The sequence below is a fragment of the Podarcis muralis genome, chromosome 6, assembly GCF_964188315.1.
Source record: "Podarcis muralis chromosome 6, rPodMur119.hap1.1, whole genome shotgun sequence".
Lineage (NCBI taxonomy): Eukaryota > Metazoa > Chordata > Lepidosauria > Squamata > Lacertidae > Podarcis > Podarcis muralis.
In genome coordinates, this window is record NC_135660.1 from 54,300,629 (window position 1) to 54,320,328 (window position 19,700).

General features: G+C 44.6%; 1 protein-coding gene across 15 annotated transcripts in view; it reads left to right on the forward strand.

Annotated features, from left to right (window-relative positions):
• TACC2 (transforming acidic coiled-coil containing protein 2) overlaps positions 1–19,700 on the forward strand; it is a 162,246-nt gene that overhangs the window by 31,132 nt on the left and 111,414 nt on the right. For 10 of the 15 annotated variants that reach the window (XM_077930309.1, XM_077930301.1, XM_077930304.1 and 7 more), the window contains 2 exons: positions 5,298–10,892; positions 12,002–12,112. The exons of 3 other annotated variants lie outside the window; for them this stretch is intronic. In XM_077930309.1, coding sequence (XP_077786435.1) covers positions 5,298–10,892; positions 12,002–12,112 — 5,706 coding nt within the window. The remainder of the gene's footprint in view (positions 1–5,297; positions 10,893–12,001; positions 12,113–19,700) is intronic. 2 more of the 15 variants (XM_077930314.1, XM_077930312.1) reach the window with 1 other exon arrangement.

Consider the following 19,700-nt stretch of genomic DNA (forward strand, 5'->3'; position numbering starts at 1 on the left):
AATCTTTTCCATCTTTCACTGTTTTCTGTCATTTAATTGTCTTAATTTATTTTAACCTTATCTTACCATAAAAAACCCTAAAACTTATTTATACTTAACTCCTTATAACATTTCTACTAAAGCCATGTAATTTCATTCCAACATTTTTCTAACACTCATTAATTTTACAATATTTCTCTAAATAAATTTTTAAACTTTCTTCCAATCTTCATCCACCGTCTCTTCTCCCTGGTCTCGGATTCTGTCAGTCCTTTCTATCAATTCCTCCAGCAATCTGTCTCCCTGGCTACCTGCACTGCCTTATCTGGGGGCGGGGGGGGGGGGATAATGGGAGGAATTATCTAAATAATTTAAAAAATATCTAAATAATTTAAAAAATATATATCCCACTTGATATCCCCTTTACATTATGAGTACCAGGGGAGGTTTCAGACAACTGGTGTCATGACAGCAAGGTCAGTTGCAAACAGCTCTTGCCAGCCTCAGAAGTAAAGTAACCATGACAGAAAACCTCAACCATGCCTATGAGAGTTTTACCAAAACTTTCTCTCCCCTTTGAGAGTTTTTGAATGTGACTTATTTTCTCATTTGTCGATGAAGAAGGGTACAATAATGCGGGAGAAATTTTTGACACAAAGCCACATATTAAACCATAGTGGGAAAACATTCCACTTAGATATTAACATAGGAGCATTTCTTTTGCTGCCCCTTTGGGTGTGAGCACCAGGATTGGATTTCTGTGCAGATAATTCATATCTGTCATGATAAATAAATAGGTCCCAGATGCAATGCCCCCTCCCACTAGCCTGAAACCTACAATTTTACCCAGCTGTCAAATGCACATAGGAAAGCAAAGTGTACTTCACATTTAGATGACACTGTGAATTCACCATGAGTGCGCATGAGGTCCCACTGCTCCAATATGTTCAGCCCATAAACTGAATGTTCTGCAGAGACTCTAAGAGGTGAATTAAAGGAAGTATCCCAGAAAATATGACTTTTCTCATCACTGCAGCACTCTGATAAGCAAATCCACACAGGGTGAAATTCAACTCTTTCCTGCAATTCTTTGGGGGGGGGGGAGTCTTCTGAGGATGTGGCAAGGAAATCCTACTTTTTAAAGGCTCACAATTTCCCCCTTATTACATTAATTGCATACATAGAAAGGGGCAGTGAGCCCATGCTGACTTCATCTCCCAAATCACTTGGCTTCCCAGACCTGTTCCACAGTCCACACATGGACTGTGAACACACGATAAGGTGTGTGAAGACCCCTGTGGGAGCTGGAACCCTGGGCATGCAGGATTCCAGCTCCTGTGGACATCTGCATGCATGGATGTGCCCTTCTCAGATGCCCAACCTCAACCTGGGAACACCCTTGGAATACCCCCATTTTGCTGTGACTGATGGTAGAGTACGAATGGCAGAGCAGAATGGGTGATGGTGGAGATTTCTGCCCCTGCAACAGAGACACCTTGCTCTACCTGCAGCCCTTCCTTTCCATGCATTGAAACGGACATCCTCTCTATCCCATGACCCCTGGATGCCCATTGAAAGAAAACAGCCATTGAATCCAACCCAAATCAGTCTTGCATATAACTTCTCTCAATGCTATGCAATATTTAAACATATAATGGTTTAGATCCTAAGCTTTTTCTTTGTGAATGGAAGGAGAGTGTCCTACTGATGGAAGGACATGCTCCATGTATGTTAACAGGGGTAGAGTAATGCACTTGTCCCCGCTTACCCAGATGATGTGTTTACCTGAAAAGAGCTCATCAGGCCAAGCAACATGAGCAGAATTGTGGTTTCTCTTATAATAGTAGGTTTGGTAATGACACACTGCTAGGGATCGATTTCCATTGGTTTCAAGTCCATGTTAATTTGGCGGAGAATAAAACATTTGGATCAACCAATGAAGGGTAAAGTTCTCATCTACAATCTTTCACACTATTCATAAACCTGATAAGTGTATCCAGTACTAGTACTGGCATCACCTAATGCAACTTCAGCAACACCTTTAAGTTCAGCTAGTTTAATTTGTATGCGGATAAACAGCAGGAAAGACTGAATCTAAATAAAGTATAAAAGGGGGACTTTGGTATTGTTAAATGTGCTGTAATTAATGCATAGTGGTAAACCACTTAGCGCATAGAATCCCCCCTTCCCCCTCCCCAAGCTGCTTTGGTAAGTGAGTCTGCTAATCTAGCTCTACCAAATTGCTATTAGCATGCGGCCAGACAGGTCATGAACTTGTAATTCTACATTCAGGAAAATGCTCCCACTAATGTGCTCCTAATGTGCTTGGAGCTGTTGGATCTTATATGATGTAGGTGTGTGCAATTAGCAGCATAAATGTAGTGTGGGCCATCCATATATATATATAGAGAGAGAGAGAGAGAGAGAGAGTGTGTGTGTCTTGTATGCATCCCAGCTTGAAACACATTTATTTGGAAGTAAGCCCCACTGATTAGGATCAGAGACTTAGAAAGATTTGCAGTTAACAACATGAACTCTATTAGGACTTGTCACTTGCTTTATGTCTACTGGAGTCTTGTTCTTATATCCCTATTGTTGGGCTTTTCACCCACAGCTTTTTCTTTGAAGCTGTGAAGCATAGGGAACGATGCACTCTTGCAAATATTATTCGAAAAGCTATTATGCTATCGAAAACCATACTGTCTCCCCACACTTGTTTAATTTGTGATACATGAACCCTCAGAAAGAAAGGAATCATAGAGTTGGAAGGGACCCCAAGGGAAGGGAAGGGCCAACTCTTTTCTAGGTACTGTATAAAACTTCCAATGCATGGTCCTCTTTGCTAGGGGCTAGAAACATATTGCGACATCTTGTTTGTTGATCGCCACTTGTGCAATATAAACAAGGAAAGTACCCATCAGTGTCACATTGGCATAGGTGGAGTGAAAGAGATAGAAAACAGTCCCTGTGGCTTTGCTTCTTCCTTAGTAGAACTACAGTTGAGGTTTGGTATGGGACGCGGGTGGCGCTGTGGGTGAAACCTCAGCACCTAGGACTTGCCGATCGCATGGTCGGCGGTTCGAATCCCCGCGGCGGGGTGTGCTCCCATCGTTCGGTCCCAGCGCCTGCCAACCTAGCAGTTCGAAAGCACCCTTAAGTGCAAGTAGATAAATAGGTACTGCTTTATAGCGGGAAGGTAAACGGCGTTTCCGTGTGCTGTGCTGGTGCTGGCTCGCCAGAGCAGCTTCGTCACACTGGCCACGTGACCCGGAAGTGTCTCCGGACAGCGCTGGCCCCCGGCCTCTTAAGCGAGATGGACGCGCAACCCCAGAGTCTGTCAAGACTGGCCCGTACGGGCAGGGGTACCTTTACCTTACCACCAAATCTGATGCAGCTGGGCCAGTCCTGAGCAAATGCCCCCACATAGTGATGGGCTGGACACAAGCCAACAAGCTGAAGTGAATCCTGACAAGATGGAGGTCTGTGGGTTGGAGGCTTCTGGACCTAGGACATAGCAGCTTTTTTTTTTGTTCTGGATAGGGCTGCCCTCCTCCTTAAGGAACAGTTGCATAGTCTGGAGGCGCTTTTTCAACCACCAGTGTCACTGGAAGCTCACTGGAAAACCTCTTTTGGCTAGTACACTGGCTGTGGCTGGTTTTGGGCAGAGACAGATTGTGCCGGTAACCTCAGGACTGAACTACTGTAATGCACTTTGTGTGGAACTGCCCTTATGATTGGTCCAGAAGCTGAAGTTTGTGTAAAACCCAGCAGTTTGACTGGTAACAGGGACAGCCTGCCATGACCATGTAACACGCCTGCTGAAAGAGTAGCACTGGCTGCCAATTTGCTACCAGGCCACGTTTAAGATTTTGTTGTTGGTTTATAAAGCCATAAACCATTTGGGACCAGGTTATCTGAAGAAACACCTTTGCTCATGTAGACCTGCTCAGCTATTATGATCTTAGGATGAGGCTTTTCTGTTTATGTGATAGCCTGCCAAAACAGGTTTGGTGACAAACAGGTGGGGGGAGGAGCACACTTTTCTATGGAAGTTTCCAGTCTGTGGAGCCACTTTCCCCTTGATATATGTAGGCACTAACTCTTTTCAGTGTTCAGTACTGTCAGGGACAAGCAGGGGTCCAAAGAGTGGGCAGGAGAGGCAGGGGGCAGGAGGATGGTCCATCAAAGGGGGCCAGTGATTTGTGTGGTTCTGTGCCACCCATGAGACAGGGAGAAGAGGAAGAGCCTGGGCAGTCAGAGATGCAGGAAGAGGTGGGAAAGAGCTGCAGGAAAGCACGGAGGTGGAAGAGACAGTCCCAGAGAGAGTCAGACCATTAGAATTTCTTCTCCCCTCCCCCACTGCCTCCAAGGACAAGTGGAGGGGCTTAAAGTCACTGGAGCAGCTGGAGCTGCCACCCAGGAGAAGTCATTGGCTGCTTGTGCACACTATGTCAGAAGAATTGTACTGATGGAGGCATGGCCACACTGTTGCTCCAACTGATTGGGTCAGAGCACAGTTCTGAAGAATCCTAAGCATATTTCCTCCAAAGTAAGGTCATCCAAGGTTCACTGGGTCTTACTCTATAGTAAGTTGGTTTCAGATTGTAGCCTTAATTTAGGGAAATACAGAGGCCCACTAGCAGATGCCCGTACAAGGACATCCACTAAGCAACGGCGCTTTCCCCCCCTGCACTCCTCCCCCCCAACCCAATGACTTGGGGTGTGTGGAAAAAAACCCCAGAACAGTACACAGGGGGTGGTGGTTCTGTCTGGCAAACTGAAATCCTTGCATTGATGGAACAGTTGCCACACTGCTGCGTTGAATTTCTCCCAGAAATGTTCAACAACAAGAAGATATATAGCTAGATTAACCCTGAACCTCGTAACCTTTCAAACCTGAGAGAAAAATATTGCCGTTCCATACTGCAGTTTCCCTTCTGAAATTCAACCCTGTTCTGAGTTTTCCATGTCCTCCATTCGTCTTAGGATTTATTTTATGCCTCTTATGAAGCAAAGGAAGAGAAGCAGCATGCATCTATTAAACGATTGAAAAAGATCTGTAGAAAGTTAACCCACATATCTAATGTGACAGACGGCAGGAAATGCTGTAGGAGTGTATTTCCATGTAACTATTCCCTCAGAACTATTCTTGAAGTTGATGTCTCTCGTCTCTTGCCTCGTGAAAGCAGACAGCCCAGCTTTTCAGTGCATGCGCCTGCATGGCTTTGAAACCTCTGTGGTGTGAGTCTTTCTTTTTCATGTGTGTTGCACTCCATTGCCAATTCTGAAATGAATATAAACATTTCCATTGTTGGCAGCCTAAGTAACGAAGGCCTCCATGGCAATGTTGCTGAAGAATCTTCCAGCACAAGCGCACTTGTAATGCCACCAGATGTGACAGCAGTGGGGAATGTCCTGCACGAACGAGGAGCGCAAGCCACGTCTGATATGTTGGAACAGGCCAAGGAAGAAAAAGACAAAAGCCTGCCTTTGGTGGAGCATCCTAAAGAATACGCTGCACCAAGTCTTGAAGGAAGCCATGCGGGGTTGCTTACCCTTGTGTCATACCCAACCTCTGTGAATGACCAAGACATAAGCAGTGTTCCTGCTGTATCTCTGGACAGTTGCTCCGATACAGAGCATCCCGCTATCCCTCTTCCACTAAAGGATGAGCAAGATCCAGGTAATGCTGGTTTGGAACTGACTCCTTTGCCAGATGTTGGCTGGATTCCAGGAGCTGGAACTGCACCTGCCACCTCAACTGAATTAGACCCATTACAGCAGAGCGAACAGACGGGTGGCAAGAGAGAGGCACATGTCATCCCATTACCCAAGAGGGAAGCAGAGGGAGACGACTGTAACATTCAAGAGACCAGCCAAGAGACTGGAGTTTTGGAAGTGGGTCACAAAGAGCAGGCTGTGGTAAAACCAGATGGACAGAATGCAGATGGTGCAGACAGCCTGACAATGGAAAAGGAGACCTTAATCCCAAATTATCACACAACAGGAGGTTTGCACGTTGAAAAATATGGAACAGTTGTTGATGGTCTGAGTTCTGGTGAGTTCAGTGCCACCATTCGTGAATGTAGCAGCGATGCAGCAATAAGCAGAGGAGAGCAACCCCACCAAGTTTCCCCCAAGAACGAGAAGGAGCAATCTGAGGCTGGTCCTGCAATGCCCAGCTTGTCATTTACTGCTTCAGATCTGCCCCTGATAAACATGATAGGAGAAAAGGACAAGAGTTCTCCATCTGAAAAGGAATGCCCCGATCAAGCCCAAAGTCAAGAAACCCAAACCCTACTTGTTACCAAAAGTGAAAATCGTCTTGTGGATTTGTTGGTTGCCTCTGAGCCTTCCAGTGGGCCCCCTTTGTGTGAGGAAAGTGAAAAGCAAAAAGAAAGCCCTGTGTCTGAGAACAGAGCAGAGCCAGCCAGCAGCAATGATACCTTACTAACTGAATGTGGAGGAAACATTGCTGTGGTTGACCCAGAAAAGCTTCTGTATTTGATGAAGGAAGATTCTGCGGTAGATAAAGGGCTGTCACTGGGGGGAAGTGCACAAGACTTCACCAGTGAGATGGAGCTTCCACAGCTCATTAAAAAAGAAAACATAGTATTTGAGGAAAACAAAGAGCTCTCTTTGGGAGAGGGTGGAAGTCAGGAGAGGCCAGTTTTAACTAGTCCGATTGCAGGTGAAGAGGCAGTCTTTTCTCAAGGGACGCTGCTCTCCTTTGATACTGACAAAAGACGAGACAACCCTGATGCTAACTGGAATGATTACTGGAGCTCTCTAGAAAATAGTTTCAGAAATGATGCCAGTGGCGACAAGTCAGAGAAGGATTTCAGTTCAGAACATAGTTTGAATGCACCCGAAGATCATTTGCCAGAACTGAGCCAGGGTTCGGAGAGAGAGAAAACAGACACATGCGACAAAGAGGATAAAAGCCTTCTGTCTGTTGAAGCACCGAGTTTACAAGGGGAAAATTGCTCACAGAGCTGTGATCTTTTAAACCCCAGTGCAGAAGACCTGCTGCTCAGCTTCCCTGCCTGTGAAATGGCAGAGGAAGTTTGTTTAGAAGAGGCACATGGTTCACTGCTGCTGCGGTCTGAGGACAATGATGTTATGCAAAATAAGCAAGCGGGATCCTGGGAGGGCATGCTTGCTGAAAGAAGTGTGTGGGAGCTGGAAGGCCTCACTACGCATGATGTAACATCTGAGGGCAATGCAACATTGGCAGATAAAACACCAGTTCCTGAAGCAGAGCTGGCAATTCTGGACATAAATGAATGGGCACCGATTGCTGAATGTGTTGCATTAGGAAAAGCAGGAAACCAGGAGGACTCTGAAAGCAAAAAAACCAGCCAGATAGGTGGCAGTGATGCTGACTGTGTACCTGTGATTGTTGCTGAGCAAAGCAGTACTGCAGATGAGAAAGAGGGGGATGAAAACAGGCATGAGGAATACAAAACAGAAATGAAAAGTCAGGCAACCGATACCGTTTTGGCACAAAAACTCGAAAGCAACTTTGCCTACCCGCAGCAAGAGCAGCAGGAACAAGTGACTGAAGCCAATGACCAAAGTATGAAAAAGGATTATTCTGGCAGCTCAGGGGTTGTGGAGACTGATTGCCAGCAGCAGACACTGGGGAACTTACACGATGGCAGCATATGGGAGCCTAATTATCCACTAAATAGCACTGAGGGTGAAGCATCTCTAGAAGCTCTTCCCAGCAAGGTTGTGGATGTGGAACAAGTGGAGGATGGTTTGATCCCATCTCCACAAGTGGACCTGAAAGACAGCACACAGTCCCTTCCCTCTTTCTGCAGCGACCAACAGCACAGTTTGAATGCAGAACTCCGAAACTTGGATTGCAACAACCTTAAAACTGTGGCAGGTCCCGAGGAACAAAAGACCAGGGAAACATCTGAGAGAGAGCATTCACTGGAGTTAAATGCACCCAGCAGCCTTCAGGGACTGTGTGAAAGTGAAATGAAAGTATTTATAGACATTCTACACAAACCCCAAACAATAGTTTGCGGGCTGGAGATGAAAAATGATTCCACAGCTGTCACAGATGACAAGGCACCTTTGCCAAGTATTTCTGAAACCACAAGAGATATTGTGCAAGGCAGCAACTTGAAAACTCTAATAAACCCACAGGTGGAGGAAAGCTGCCTTAACAAAGAAGTAGCAAGCAAATCTAAGCAAGAACTCCCTAATTTGAATTCTTTGATTTCAGACAGTCTTCATGAAGGAGCAGATCCCAATGACATGATAAATGAGCAGGTGGGTGGTTTATGTGGGCTGACAGACAGCACAGGTGAAAACAAGACAGGTGTTGCAGAATGTATCCCAGGGGTGCAGGAAACTGTCACTGCTGATGCTGAACAGCCACAGACCTTGCTAGTGGATTTTAAAATGTCAAGTGCAGAGGATGCTTCTGAGAGCAACAGGACTGATCTTGCCCTGCCATCTAAAGTTACAGAGTTGGCAGAAAAAGGCTCAGAGGCAGAAGAAATAAAAGAGAACTTTAATTTATTAGACGGAATTACCACGAAAGATGAACTTGTAAAAAAAAGAAATGACGAACAGGACTTAACTTTCATGGCTGCTGAAAAAGTGGGAAAAAAGGAATATCCTCCTATAACTCCTGAGCTCACAGAAATTGCTTCCATCAATACAGACAGTACTCAAAAGGCTGACTTTTTGCTGGCTGGCTCTCAAGTAGACTTAACAGCTCTGCCGGCATTTTCAAGTGACTGGGACACCAGAGTGAGCCAACAGCCTACAAACTGCATGCATCATGGCATTGTGAATGAATTACAAAAAGAACTTACAGAATGCCAGAAGCTGTTTGGGACCAGTCCTGATTTGCAGGTCGCAGCAGCAGCTACAGCCTTACACTTAGATGGTACTTCAGTAGACAACAGAACAACAGATTCAAAAAGGCCTAAAGCAGTACATGCAGACAATAATCTCACAGGGACAGCCCCAGGAAAAGACTCTGTGATTCCCGACCCAAGTTTATTTTCTGAAGAGCGTGCCTTAACTTTACAGGACCCTATTGGGGCCGGGCAGTCCAAAGGAAGTTTGTCACTGTTTAATTTCAAGAAGATGCAGGCCGAGATCTCAGCAATTAAAACAAAAGGAGCAGAATATGATGTCAGCTTCAAAGCCCAGCAGTTTGACAGCTCGGGAGAATCTCTCTTCAGCCTTTCAAGCTTAGAAGAGCGGCTTCTGAGCCTTTCATCTCTCAGTAAGCAAGCAGGCTGTAATGAGGGTGTTGCAACAAATATCACCTGTGTAGATGACAAGCACAATGAGATAGTAGAAAACACAGGAGAAAATGCAGGAAAGAGCGAGTGTGTTTTTGTAGAGAATTTCAGCATCCCCAAGATGGGAACAGAGACTCCCATGCAGCCTGCAGAGACCTCTGAAAAACAGCATGATTCTTCGACTTCCAGGTCCTTCGGCATTGGCTTTTTTGATTTCAGGAAGCATATCAGCAAAATATTTGAAAATACAGTTCACAGTGCTCTGACTACGGAGCTACCCCACCTTTCAGCTGAAAGCAGTGCCAGTGACAAGGACGACAGCCCAGCACCTAGAGAAATGCCAGAGTTTAAGCAAGTATTGGAAGAAGGGGATGGAAGCAATAAAAATGGAGAACCAGAGAGTGATCAGAAAACTGAAGGGTGTGTGTTGCCTTTTGAGGCTGGGGTTTTTAACGAAGCTGCTAAAGAGAAGGAAGAACCATTCGTAAGCACTCAGGAATACAGTTTGCCAGATGCCTTTTCAGAAAAGATCCCTATCAATGATTTTGGTTTCAGTGAAGAACCTTTGACAAGTTCCCCAAAGTTTGACAGCAAAGTGGAGAGCTCAAGCAGTAGAACGCTGAAGGCAGAGGAAAGTGGATGCGTTAGTGCTGCGAGCAGAGACATTGGTAGGAATCAGATGAGTCTGGAAGCAGGGAAGCAGCAACCTGCAGATTCTTGTAACCTGCCTTCTCCTTCTGACAATGACCTGCCTGCAATGATTGCTGCCTCTTCAGAAGTCGTCCCTAAGAGTGATCTTGACAGAACTACCACTGCAAAGGCAGAGGAAGGTAATTTGATTAGTCTCTGTAATGCAGAACCAGGTTTATCTAAAGAGCTAATACATTATGGAAACCAATGCCACGACCCAGTGCCAAGTGAAGACCAGGTAAACCAAGAAAGTACCACTGATCTACAGAACATGTCAGTATTGTCATCTCTTCTAGATGACCTTTGTGTACAGAAAGAACAAATGGAACAGTCTGGGGTGCTGCCTGGTGAAAATCAGAAGGAATCCAGCTGCAACTATCCTTGGGATGGGACTACAGTTGAGGACAAAGCATCTGTGGTGCAGAAGGAGGATGCCATGGACAGTACAAAATGCCTGCAGGTGCCAACTGATGCTGAGGAGCAAAAGCAAGGACCAGACACAGCAGTACATGGGCTAATCGATTACTTAAAAAATGAAGTAACTCTTGATGGTGGTTTGTCAGGCGACTGCAAAGCAGAACCCAGCGTGCTTGAGGGGTGTGTGGCAGAAGCAAATGACATCATGTTGAGTACAGCAGAAACAGAAGCACGTCTTTCTGTTGACACCCCTAAAACGGGTATTACCAGCACATCAGTCACCGATATAGCTGACTCGGCTCTGCAATCCAACATATGTGATCAAGGGACAGATGCAAAAAAGCATTCAAAAGCTGTTCAAGTGATGGAGCAAAATGTGTGTACGGATGCTGCTGAAACTGCCTCTGCAAATCAATGCAGAGAAGAGAATTTAGCAGATGAGAAGCCCCTTCAGGATGTCCAGGAAGAGGGATCAAGCACTCCACTCCCTGAATCTGAGCACAGCCTCCCTAGAGAATTACCTGTTGAAAGGTACCTATTTTAAATTAAAATTAACCGTAAAAGAGATTTATCTGCATGCTGAAGTTCAAGTAAGATAGCTTGAAGGTGGATTGATTCACTTACTGATTGCATAGAGTTAAGCTGGGTAGAGTTTCTATTTTATTTGCAGTCTACTTGGAGAAAAACTGTAATATTATTCTCAGGAAATGTTAGTCTTAGTTAGGGAAAATGCACATTGTTGTTGGGAGTATTGACATAGTCTGGGAACTGTCAAAGCTGGAGTTTCAGCAACCCCCTCCACTTATTTATTAGCCCAGACATGCTATAATTTCTTAGTTTTCAGCCCCTCCCTAATACCTAAAAATCAGGCAGCCTTGCAGTACTGAGAAGTGTAGACTTGTTTGTAGGTGCCTGTTCTTATATACATGAAAAAGTATAACCTTCAGGGTTTTTTACTCTGTTGCTGTAAAATATCCCTGAAATACTCAAACTTGTATTCCAAGGTGCTCTAGTATTCTGAAATGCCCCATTGATGTAATGCTTTATTATCAAATAGCACATAACCAGTGTTTCATTTGACTAATCGGGATTTCAGTTGGTATAGTGTATTGTTGCAGTCAAAATAGGTGTTCAGATGTGTAGGGTTTTTAATCTGAGATTTGCATGTCCAGGATATTTTGGTTGCCTGGTTCTCCCACAGAGGGAGCACCTGGGCCATTAAAAGCTGCAGGCCAGGGAGAAAATCAGCAGATTGACACCATGTGCTTCTCTCCATCCCCTCCTCCCAAACTTGGAGGATCAGAAGTGAGGAAGAAGTTTTAGGGTTGCATCCTATTATTCATTCTTGGAGTACTTTTTTGGGGGGGGGTTAATTGATTTAAGTTAGTCACTGGATACAGTCCTTAAATCTCCATTCCTAGAGCTATATTTTTATTTTTTTAAAATCTAATCCCACTGATAGCCAAAGTGTATATTGCACCAATGATTAACCTTTATTATTAACTTAAGTGTATTTTGTAGGTTAAAAAAATATATGTACTCCAAATTTTAGGATATGCTTTGTATGAATCATTCTCAAGCCTATGACATGATGGCCGTCCTCTCCTCTAACAGTGTCCCTCCTTTTTCCATAACCTCAGCAATTCTCCTGAGCTCTGTCACTCTCTCCTTGCTGTACCTGAGAAGGACGCTGTAGAGCTAGCAGCCAAAGGCACCTCAGATGAGGCAAGAGAAGGCGTCAGAATAGAAAGGTACAGTGAACAGCACTAACTCTTTCAGAGGGTGGTACTGCTCTGTTTAAAGAATTGTTCTTTGCAGGTGCACGTATCAGACACAAAAATAGCATGTTGGTTTCACTGCCACTTTGTAGCACCAGTGATGATAAATTAACAATGTTAAAGGAAATGGAGGGGCTCTGACAGTTTGTAACTGGTACTTATAATTTAAGTCAACATTTAGCAGGGTTTAGCAAGGTTGGCTCTCTTTTTTAGTGTTAGGATTTAGCATTGGGTCATGCAGATTAATAATAGGGCGTGTTTTAATGCAACATTGCCTTCCTTCTCCTCCCTTCCCTCCCCACCCAAGTAAGCATAGCAGCTCTTACACATCTGGAATTAAGGCAAGTGTTTCCAGGCTAGATAGTGTGATTTCCAAATGGGTTAACAAAACTTTTGAGAGGAGGGGGAGAAGAGCTTCTTGCACCATTGACAGCTAGCTGGCATACAACATTTTAGTAGGGCGAACCTTTCTGCATGATGATATGCTGGTGGGAAATGTCTCGCCTTTTGGGTGTCCAGAAGCCATTCCAGAGGGATGTGAGCTTTGCTACCTCTCACTTAAGAATTGCCCTACCTGCAACACTGTTCATGTCGTATTAATATGGTGCATTTGGCAGAGCATATAAACAGTATGAGGCAGGTTGTGTAAACAGTAGCCTTAGCTGTTGTCACATACTTGGGGGTGTGTGTGGCTTTTTCCAGTTGGGCTTGTAATAAACAGCTGCCTAGTAAGCATGTATGACATACATGGAATATACTATATAGCTGCTTCAAAAACAAATTGCCCTTTGTGCTTCTACTTTTTAGAGGAGAAGCTGTGACATTTCATAAGGGAAATATCTGATGGCTTTGGAGAAATTCTGAGATTCATGAGAAATGATGCATTAGGAAACATTATGCAGGTTGAAGCTTTTAACTGCCTCAAAATGCCTAGTGCATTGTTCTTTGGCTCCTTGCTTTTCGTTGCTGTATTATATGGTAGATGCATTACATTTCCTTTCTGAATAAGGTACAGCTTGTTTGTGTATCTCATGGGTAGGCAAACTAAGGCCCAGGGGCGGATCCAGCCCAATCACCTTCTAAATCTAGCCATGGATGGTCCGGGAATCAGCGTATTTTTACATGAGTAGAATGTGTCCTTTTATTTAAAATGCACCTCTGGGTTATTTGTGGGGCCTGCCTGGTGTTTTTACATTAGTAGAATGTATCCTTTTATTTAAAATGCATCTCTGGGTTATTTGTGGGGCATAGGAATTTGTTCATCCCCCCAAAAAAAAAATATAGTCTGGCTCCCCACAAGGTCTGAGGGACAGTGGACCGGCCCCCTGCTGAAAAAGTTTGCTAACCCCTTGTGTATCTGCTCAAGACACTCAGAGAGAATAAAGGGCAGAATGTGCATCCATTTTAAAATAATGGGTGGCATACTTGGATACCTGTGGCAAACTGGGCTGTATCTTGTGCAGCAGCTGCAATTCATAACTCCATTGCTTCATGCTTGCACATGCATCAAGAATTTGTTATCACCTGTTTTTTCTGTCTGAGTATTTGTCCCATGTGGCAGCAGCTGTTGCTTTTTGCAGATTTTTTTAATGCTCCACGCCTACGGATATGTACGTTTTGTATGCTGCAGAGACAGGGATATAGAATGTGAAGCAGAGATTCAAGAATCAAGGACTTCCCAAGGCAATTAAGAGGGGAAATTGTCTTTGCCCAGACTTGCTTATTACAGGAATTCACAATTACAGGAGGAAGAGTAGCTGTAGCTGCTAACAGTCTGCCCACTCCTGCTTTTTATAGTGCTCTGTACAGCCCACTCGTAGGGTTACTTTCACTGAAGTATTATAGGCACCCTAATGTTGTGTTGCAACGTTGGCCACAGACCATCCTTGGAATTCCCCTCCTTTTCTTTCTTATTGTTGCTATCCTGTGCCCTCTGTCATTTGGATCCAATGTTTTCCACCTGGTGGTGGTGGTGTTTCAATAGCCATCAGCGGGAGTGTGTTCAGTTTTAGGTATGTGTGGGCAAAATCTGCCTGTTTTAAAACTTTGGGCAAGTACACTTGGGGCATGCATGAGATTTCTGGTGTGTGACTCATCAGGCCTGCTTAAAACACAGAGCAGCTACTGAGTATTGTTTGCTGGCATAGTATTTCACAAAGCTTGGGACCTGTCCAGGGGAGAAGGAACACCTCTAGAACAAAGAGTTCCTAATGACTCAAGCCAGAGAGGGAGGAAGGGAGGGAGATGCAAACAAGTAATTAGTCTGATTCAGGTGAAAATTACCTTTTTAAAGTTCAAACTTCTATGTTACTCAGTGTTCTGTCATTCTATCCTCCATAGTGGGTTTTTAAATTTTTTTTTAAATAACCCAAATTTGTACCTGAGTGGAAATAAGGCAGACAGGGAGTGGCTGCTTAACTCTTTCCTCTCTGGCATTTTTCCCAGTTCAGATTTACCTGCCCAAGCTGCTTTTTCACATGTCTGGCGATACAGGTGAGCTTCAGGCACTCCAAGTCTTCTCCCCCCACAGATGGAAAAGAAAAACAACTTTGGGTGGGTAACTTTAATCTTTAAAAGGGATTGGAATTGAATGGGGTAAGCAGCCTCCCTCCATGCACCCCTTTTACACTCAAATGTAGCCCCCAAGGGTGAGCCCAAGACATTTTGCCACCTGAGGTGAAGGACAAAACGAAGCCTCTGACCAGGCTGGCAGCTGACAGTATCCTCTGCTGCACCTGATTTGTGGTACTGACGGGCAAATCTCTCATTTCCTCAGTCTTAAGTTCAGTTCTCTGCATTTCCACATCAGTCTGTGATTCCCAACCCCAAAAAGAAGCCCCCCTCGTGGAAAATTTATCAGCATTTTACTGTGAATTTTTCCATATATGCCCAGGCTTGTATGCGTGGAAAGTGCTCTTAACTGTTGCAGCTGAAGATGCAGCTATTACACTAACTGTACAATCCTATACATGTCAACTCAGAAGTTGGCATCTGTCTGTCTTGAGACAATGGAGTGCACCTTGGGGAGTAAAGTGGGGGGTTTGTGTAGGGTTTACTCCTCAGCCTTTTCTTCTCCTGAAGATGTCTCACAATCAGTGGCGTAGCGTGGGGGGTGCAGGGGGGGCCGGCCGCACCGGGCGCAACATCTGGGGTTAGGGCAAATCCACGGGTTAGGGGGCGCAAATCCACGGGTTAGGGGGCGCAAATTACTTGCCTTGCCCCGGGTGCTGACAACCCACGCTACGCCACTGCTCACAATAGCACAGAGGTTTAAGGTCAGTTTCTTCCTTCTGCTAGGTGAACTACCTTCCAGGACTTTCCCCCATCTTTTTCCTCTATGGCCTCTTTCTCAATCATTGGACCCACTCAGAAGTAGGTCCCATTTAATATAATGGGGCCGATTCAGACTGCAATCCTATATTCAGCACCTCAAAGCACATCTCTGTGTTGTTTGGGTGTGTGTGTTAAATTAGAATCCTGGCCTTCTAGAGGCCCCCAAAGCAGCAGGCGATGCACCAATGCTACAGGTATTGTAATAATGCAATAAGCTTGCTTTACATCTTCATCTTGTAGAAACACATCTAGAGTTTGCACACTTCCGTTATATTCGTTCCCTTTATAGATCAGTGATGGCCTTTATCAGTAAAATACTTTTCAAGTTCAGGGCACTTTTGTGATTAGATGAAGTTTTTGAAATTCACTGCAGTGATAGGTCTGTTAGGCACTCCCTTCCTTCTAGAAATACCACAGCTAATAATAGCTTCTGCAGCATGCAGAGAAAAGCTGCCCTAGCTTCTCAAAGGAAACTTTCTAACAAGTGGGTTAGCCTCACAATGAAAGGCAGATTGTCTGTTGACTACAAGTTTTATTTAGGCATATTTACAGGCAAAAGTTTGAGCTAATTTATAAAAAGAGTGCTTGGAACTAGTGGATAGCCCTCCACCAGCTTCCAGTGTGATGGACCTATATGAGGAACTTGGGTCAGGAACGACTAGTTGGGAATATGATAGGACCAGGATGGACACACTTTAATCCAAGCCAGAGATCTTAACAAGTAAAGAAGCTGAAGCAAAACGAATGAAGCATGGTTGCCTGTCTAGGCAAAAAAGAAAAGAAAAGAAAAGGCAGGAAACCAGTCTTTCAAAGTCTAGGGAAGACAGAAATCAAAATGGGGGTGGGGTAGGACTGTTTCCCAGGGAGTTGACGTGAACCTAGAATGTATGCCAGAAGCAAGTTAGGAAGAAATGCAAGAAGGCTTGTCAGCAACAGCAGCTGGTCAAACAAAGCACAGAGCAAGGGCTCAACAGAAATATTTATTTCCTTGCTTTCATATCCCGGCCTTTCTTCCCTCACAGAACTCAAGATACACATGGTTCCCAGGTGGTCACTCATCCAGGAAGTGCAGCTTGAAATTTCTGGATGCAAAATGGTTAACAAGCAAGCAGTAATGTAGAAGCAGGCTAATTCTAGCCATGGGTGCTGGATATCACACCTTAGCAGGGCCCAATAGCCCATCATTGCCTTCAGGGATGGCTGTAGTCTCCACACAAGGCATAGGCAAACTCGGCCCTCCAGATGTTTTGGGACTACAATTCCCATCATCCCTGACCACTGGTCCTGCTAGCTAGGGATCATGGGAGTTGTAGGCCAAAAACATCTGGAGGGCCGAATCTGCCTATGCCTGCTCTACACCAAATCCAGGAGTTAAGATTTGCATTAGCTGTGTTCTAATGGCCCCTGCCATCTGCTTGGTTTGGGTGGCTATGCAAAGGTTTCACGATACTATGTGGCTCTTTGGTGGAATCTTCACTGCAGGCGCAAATGTGAAAGCAGGAGGAGAAAACTAAAGGTGAGGGTGAAATGCAGTATATTTACAAATGGAGAGGAAGAGAGCTTTCACACACAGGACCAAATGCTTCTCTAGCAGGGATGAGGAACCTGTGGCTCTCCAGAAGTTGCCGGACTATGGTTAACACCTTCCCTTACCATTGGTCTTGCTGGCTGGAGCTGATGCAACTTTCAGTCCAATAACTTTTGAAGGGTTGTAGGTTCCCAAGCCCTGTTCTTTAGCCTAAATCAAAGCCAAATGCTAGCCTGTACCAGGAGGTCATTATCCCATACCCTGTGAAGAGCCGATAAAGGGACATATTAGGAGTTTTATTGTTTTGAAATATTAGTATGTTATAAACAATTGACAATATTTGAATGGAATGCAAAAAAACACTTATTGGATTTTGTCACCAAGCCCAAGAAAAAGGCAGATTGATTACTGATTTTTTTTTATTTTTTTTTTTTTTTGTGTGGGGGATGACGTTGACAAATCCTTTCTTCTAGTTCTGGCTGTCTTTCAAGTTGTCTTGAGCCAGTTTTTGTTTTCAGCTGGAAACTATGCAAAATGTCATGATTTCATAGCACTCAGTCGATTTTTGGTGGCTTCATGGAACATTTCATTGCTTAGGTTTGTACGGGGTTTATATGTCTCAGGGATTCAAAACCCCAGAATCACACTGATGCAAATTGGAACAGAAAGGGAAAGCTCTTAAGAACCCTCAAGACCACGGCTCCTGATATGTGCATGGCTCTAATTTTCAGTCACCACAAATGACTCCCAGGAGTTTTAAATTCATGAGCAGGAAGTGGTTTTAAATATAAGGCTCCACTTCAGTTTTCAGAAATTGTATCGGAAAATTGACATATATACTCAGCTAAAATTGGAGCTACAGTTGAATATTAAGTCCTTGTAACTCACTGGAATTTATTTCTGGTTAATCATGCATAAGATAGCACTATTTGAGTCATTTTGTTGGCTTACAAAAAGACACCCATAGCTGCTAAGTTGAGGAATGAGGCTAAATAGTATAGTATCAAAAAAAGAAATTAATATTTCCTCAAGAACCCAGTACAAAGTGAAAAGGGTAGTTCATGAAAATCTAGGGGTGCCCCTCCAGACTGCCACTATGCTGCAGCAGGGATTCAAGCACGTAGCAAAAATTTGGGTTTGCGCAATTAAATCAGATTAAAGTGAGCTGTCACTCTAGTGCAACAAATGCACTTAAAAACAAACAAGCAGCAGACTTTTTGTCACTTGGAAAGTGATGGGGTAAATGAATAACAGGAAGATACACAAACACCCCACAAGCAAATCAGAATGAATGCTCTTTGCTGTGTAACTGGCATTTAAACATAATGAATGTTCAATAAACAATAGACATAGTCTAACCACTGCATGTCAAAGTGCAAGTAGATAAATAGGTACCGCTCTGGCGGGAAGGTAAATGGCGTTTCCATGCACTGCTCTGGTTTCACCAGAAGCAGCTTAGTCATGCTGGCCACATGACCCGGAAAAATTGTCTGTGGACAAACGTCGGCTCCCTCAGCCAGTAAAGCGAGATGAGGGCCGCAACCCCAGCGTCGTTTGCGACTAGACTTAACTGTCATGGGTCCTTTACCTTTTAACCACTGCAGGCCACTGTAATGCTTAACAGCAGCAAGAGAAACCAAAACAGTGAGGGAAATACCTTGGTAGCCCTGGCCTGTAGTATGCTAGGGTGCCCACCCTTTCAAAGGGGAGGGGCAGCAAGATATCCCTCTAGAGATGAGAGGGGAGGCGTTCCTGTCCCCTCAGCTTGGGCCCCCAAAGCAGATGCTATAGGTTGGCCCCAAAGGTGCCAGAGCGGCAGGCTTTGGGATCACCCATCACCCAAAGGGTGCCGAAGAGTGTTCACCCAGCCCCTATTTCCCATTACCAAGCCCAAATTCCCACACAAATGCCAAAGTGACTGAAGTTACTTAACAATTACAAACCAAGCTGGTATGACCGCAGTATGGAGTAGGTGGAAAAAACGTGCTTACAGAGACCAATGTGCGAGTGAGCCCAAAATTGGTTGGCAAAAGTCCATACTACGAACCAGGGCGGGTAAAGTGGGTGCTGGAAACTGTGGAGGTGCAGGCTTATATAGCCTCTACTATGCCCATGCCATGTTTGACTGTACACACAGTGGACCATGACTCTCCTCCTTTCCTCCAAGCTGCAAACATCTGCCTGCCAACCTGCAGACCAGGTGGTGAAACTCTGGGCACCAGTAACATCTTAAAAACAGAGTCCTTTAGTCCCTTAAAGATTAATAAATATATTAGGGCATAAATTTCAAGGACTAGAGCCCACTTTGATAGATAAGTCATGTCACAGGAACTATCCGCAAAGTACTCATTTAAGTGCCTATTTAGTTCTCTTGCTGGAAGATAATTTGGGCTTTTTTCATGTGCTGTGCAGTACTTGAAGTGCTATAGAAACTTACAAAACTGGTTTGACTTCACGGAGGGCAGAAAAATGAACGTATGTATCATAGCAACTGAGGGCTTGACAATAACTTCTCAGATACTGCTACTCAAAGGGGATGCCTGCAAGCCACCCTAGAATCATAGGGGTGATCCTGGGAGCATGAGAAGCTGTGTTCTACTGAGTCAGAGGTCCTTAGTCAGTATTAGCTCAGGATTATCTATGCTGACTGTCAACGGTTACAGGCAGAGGCTTTTCCAATGCCTACCTGCACAAGCTGGG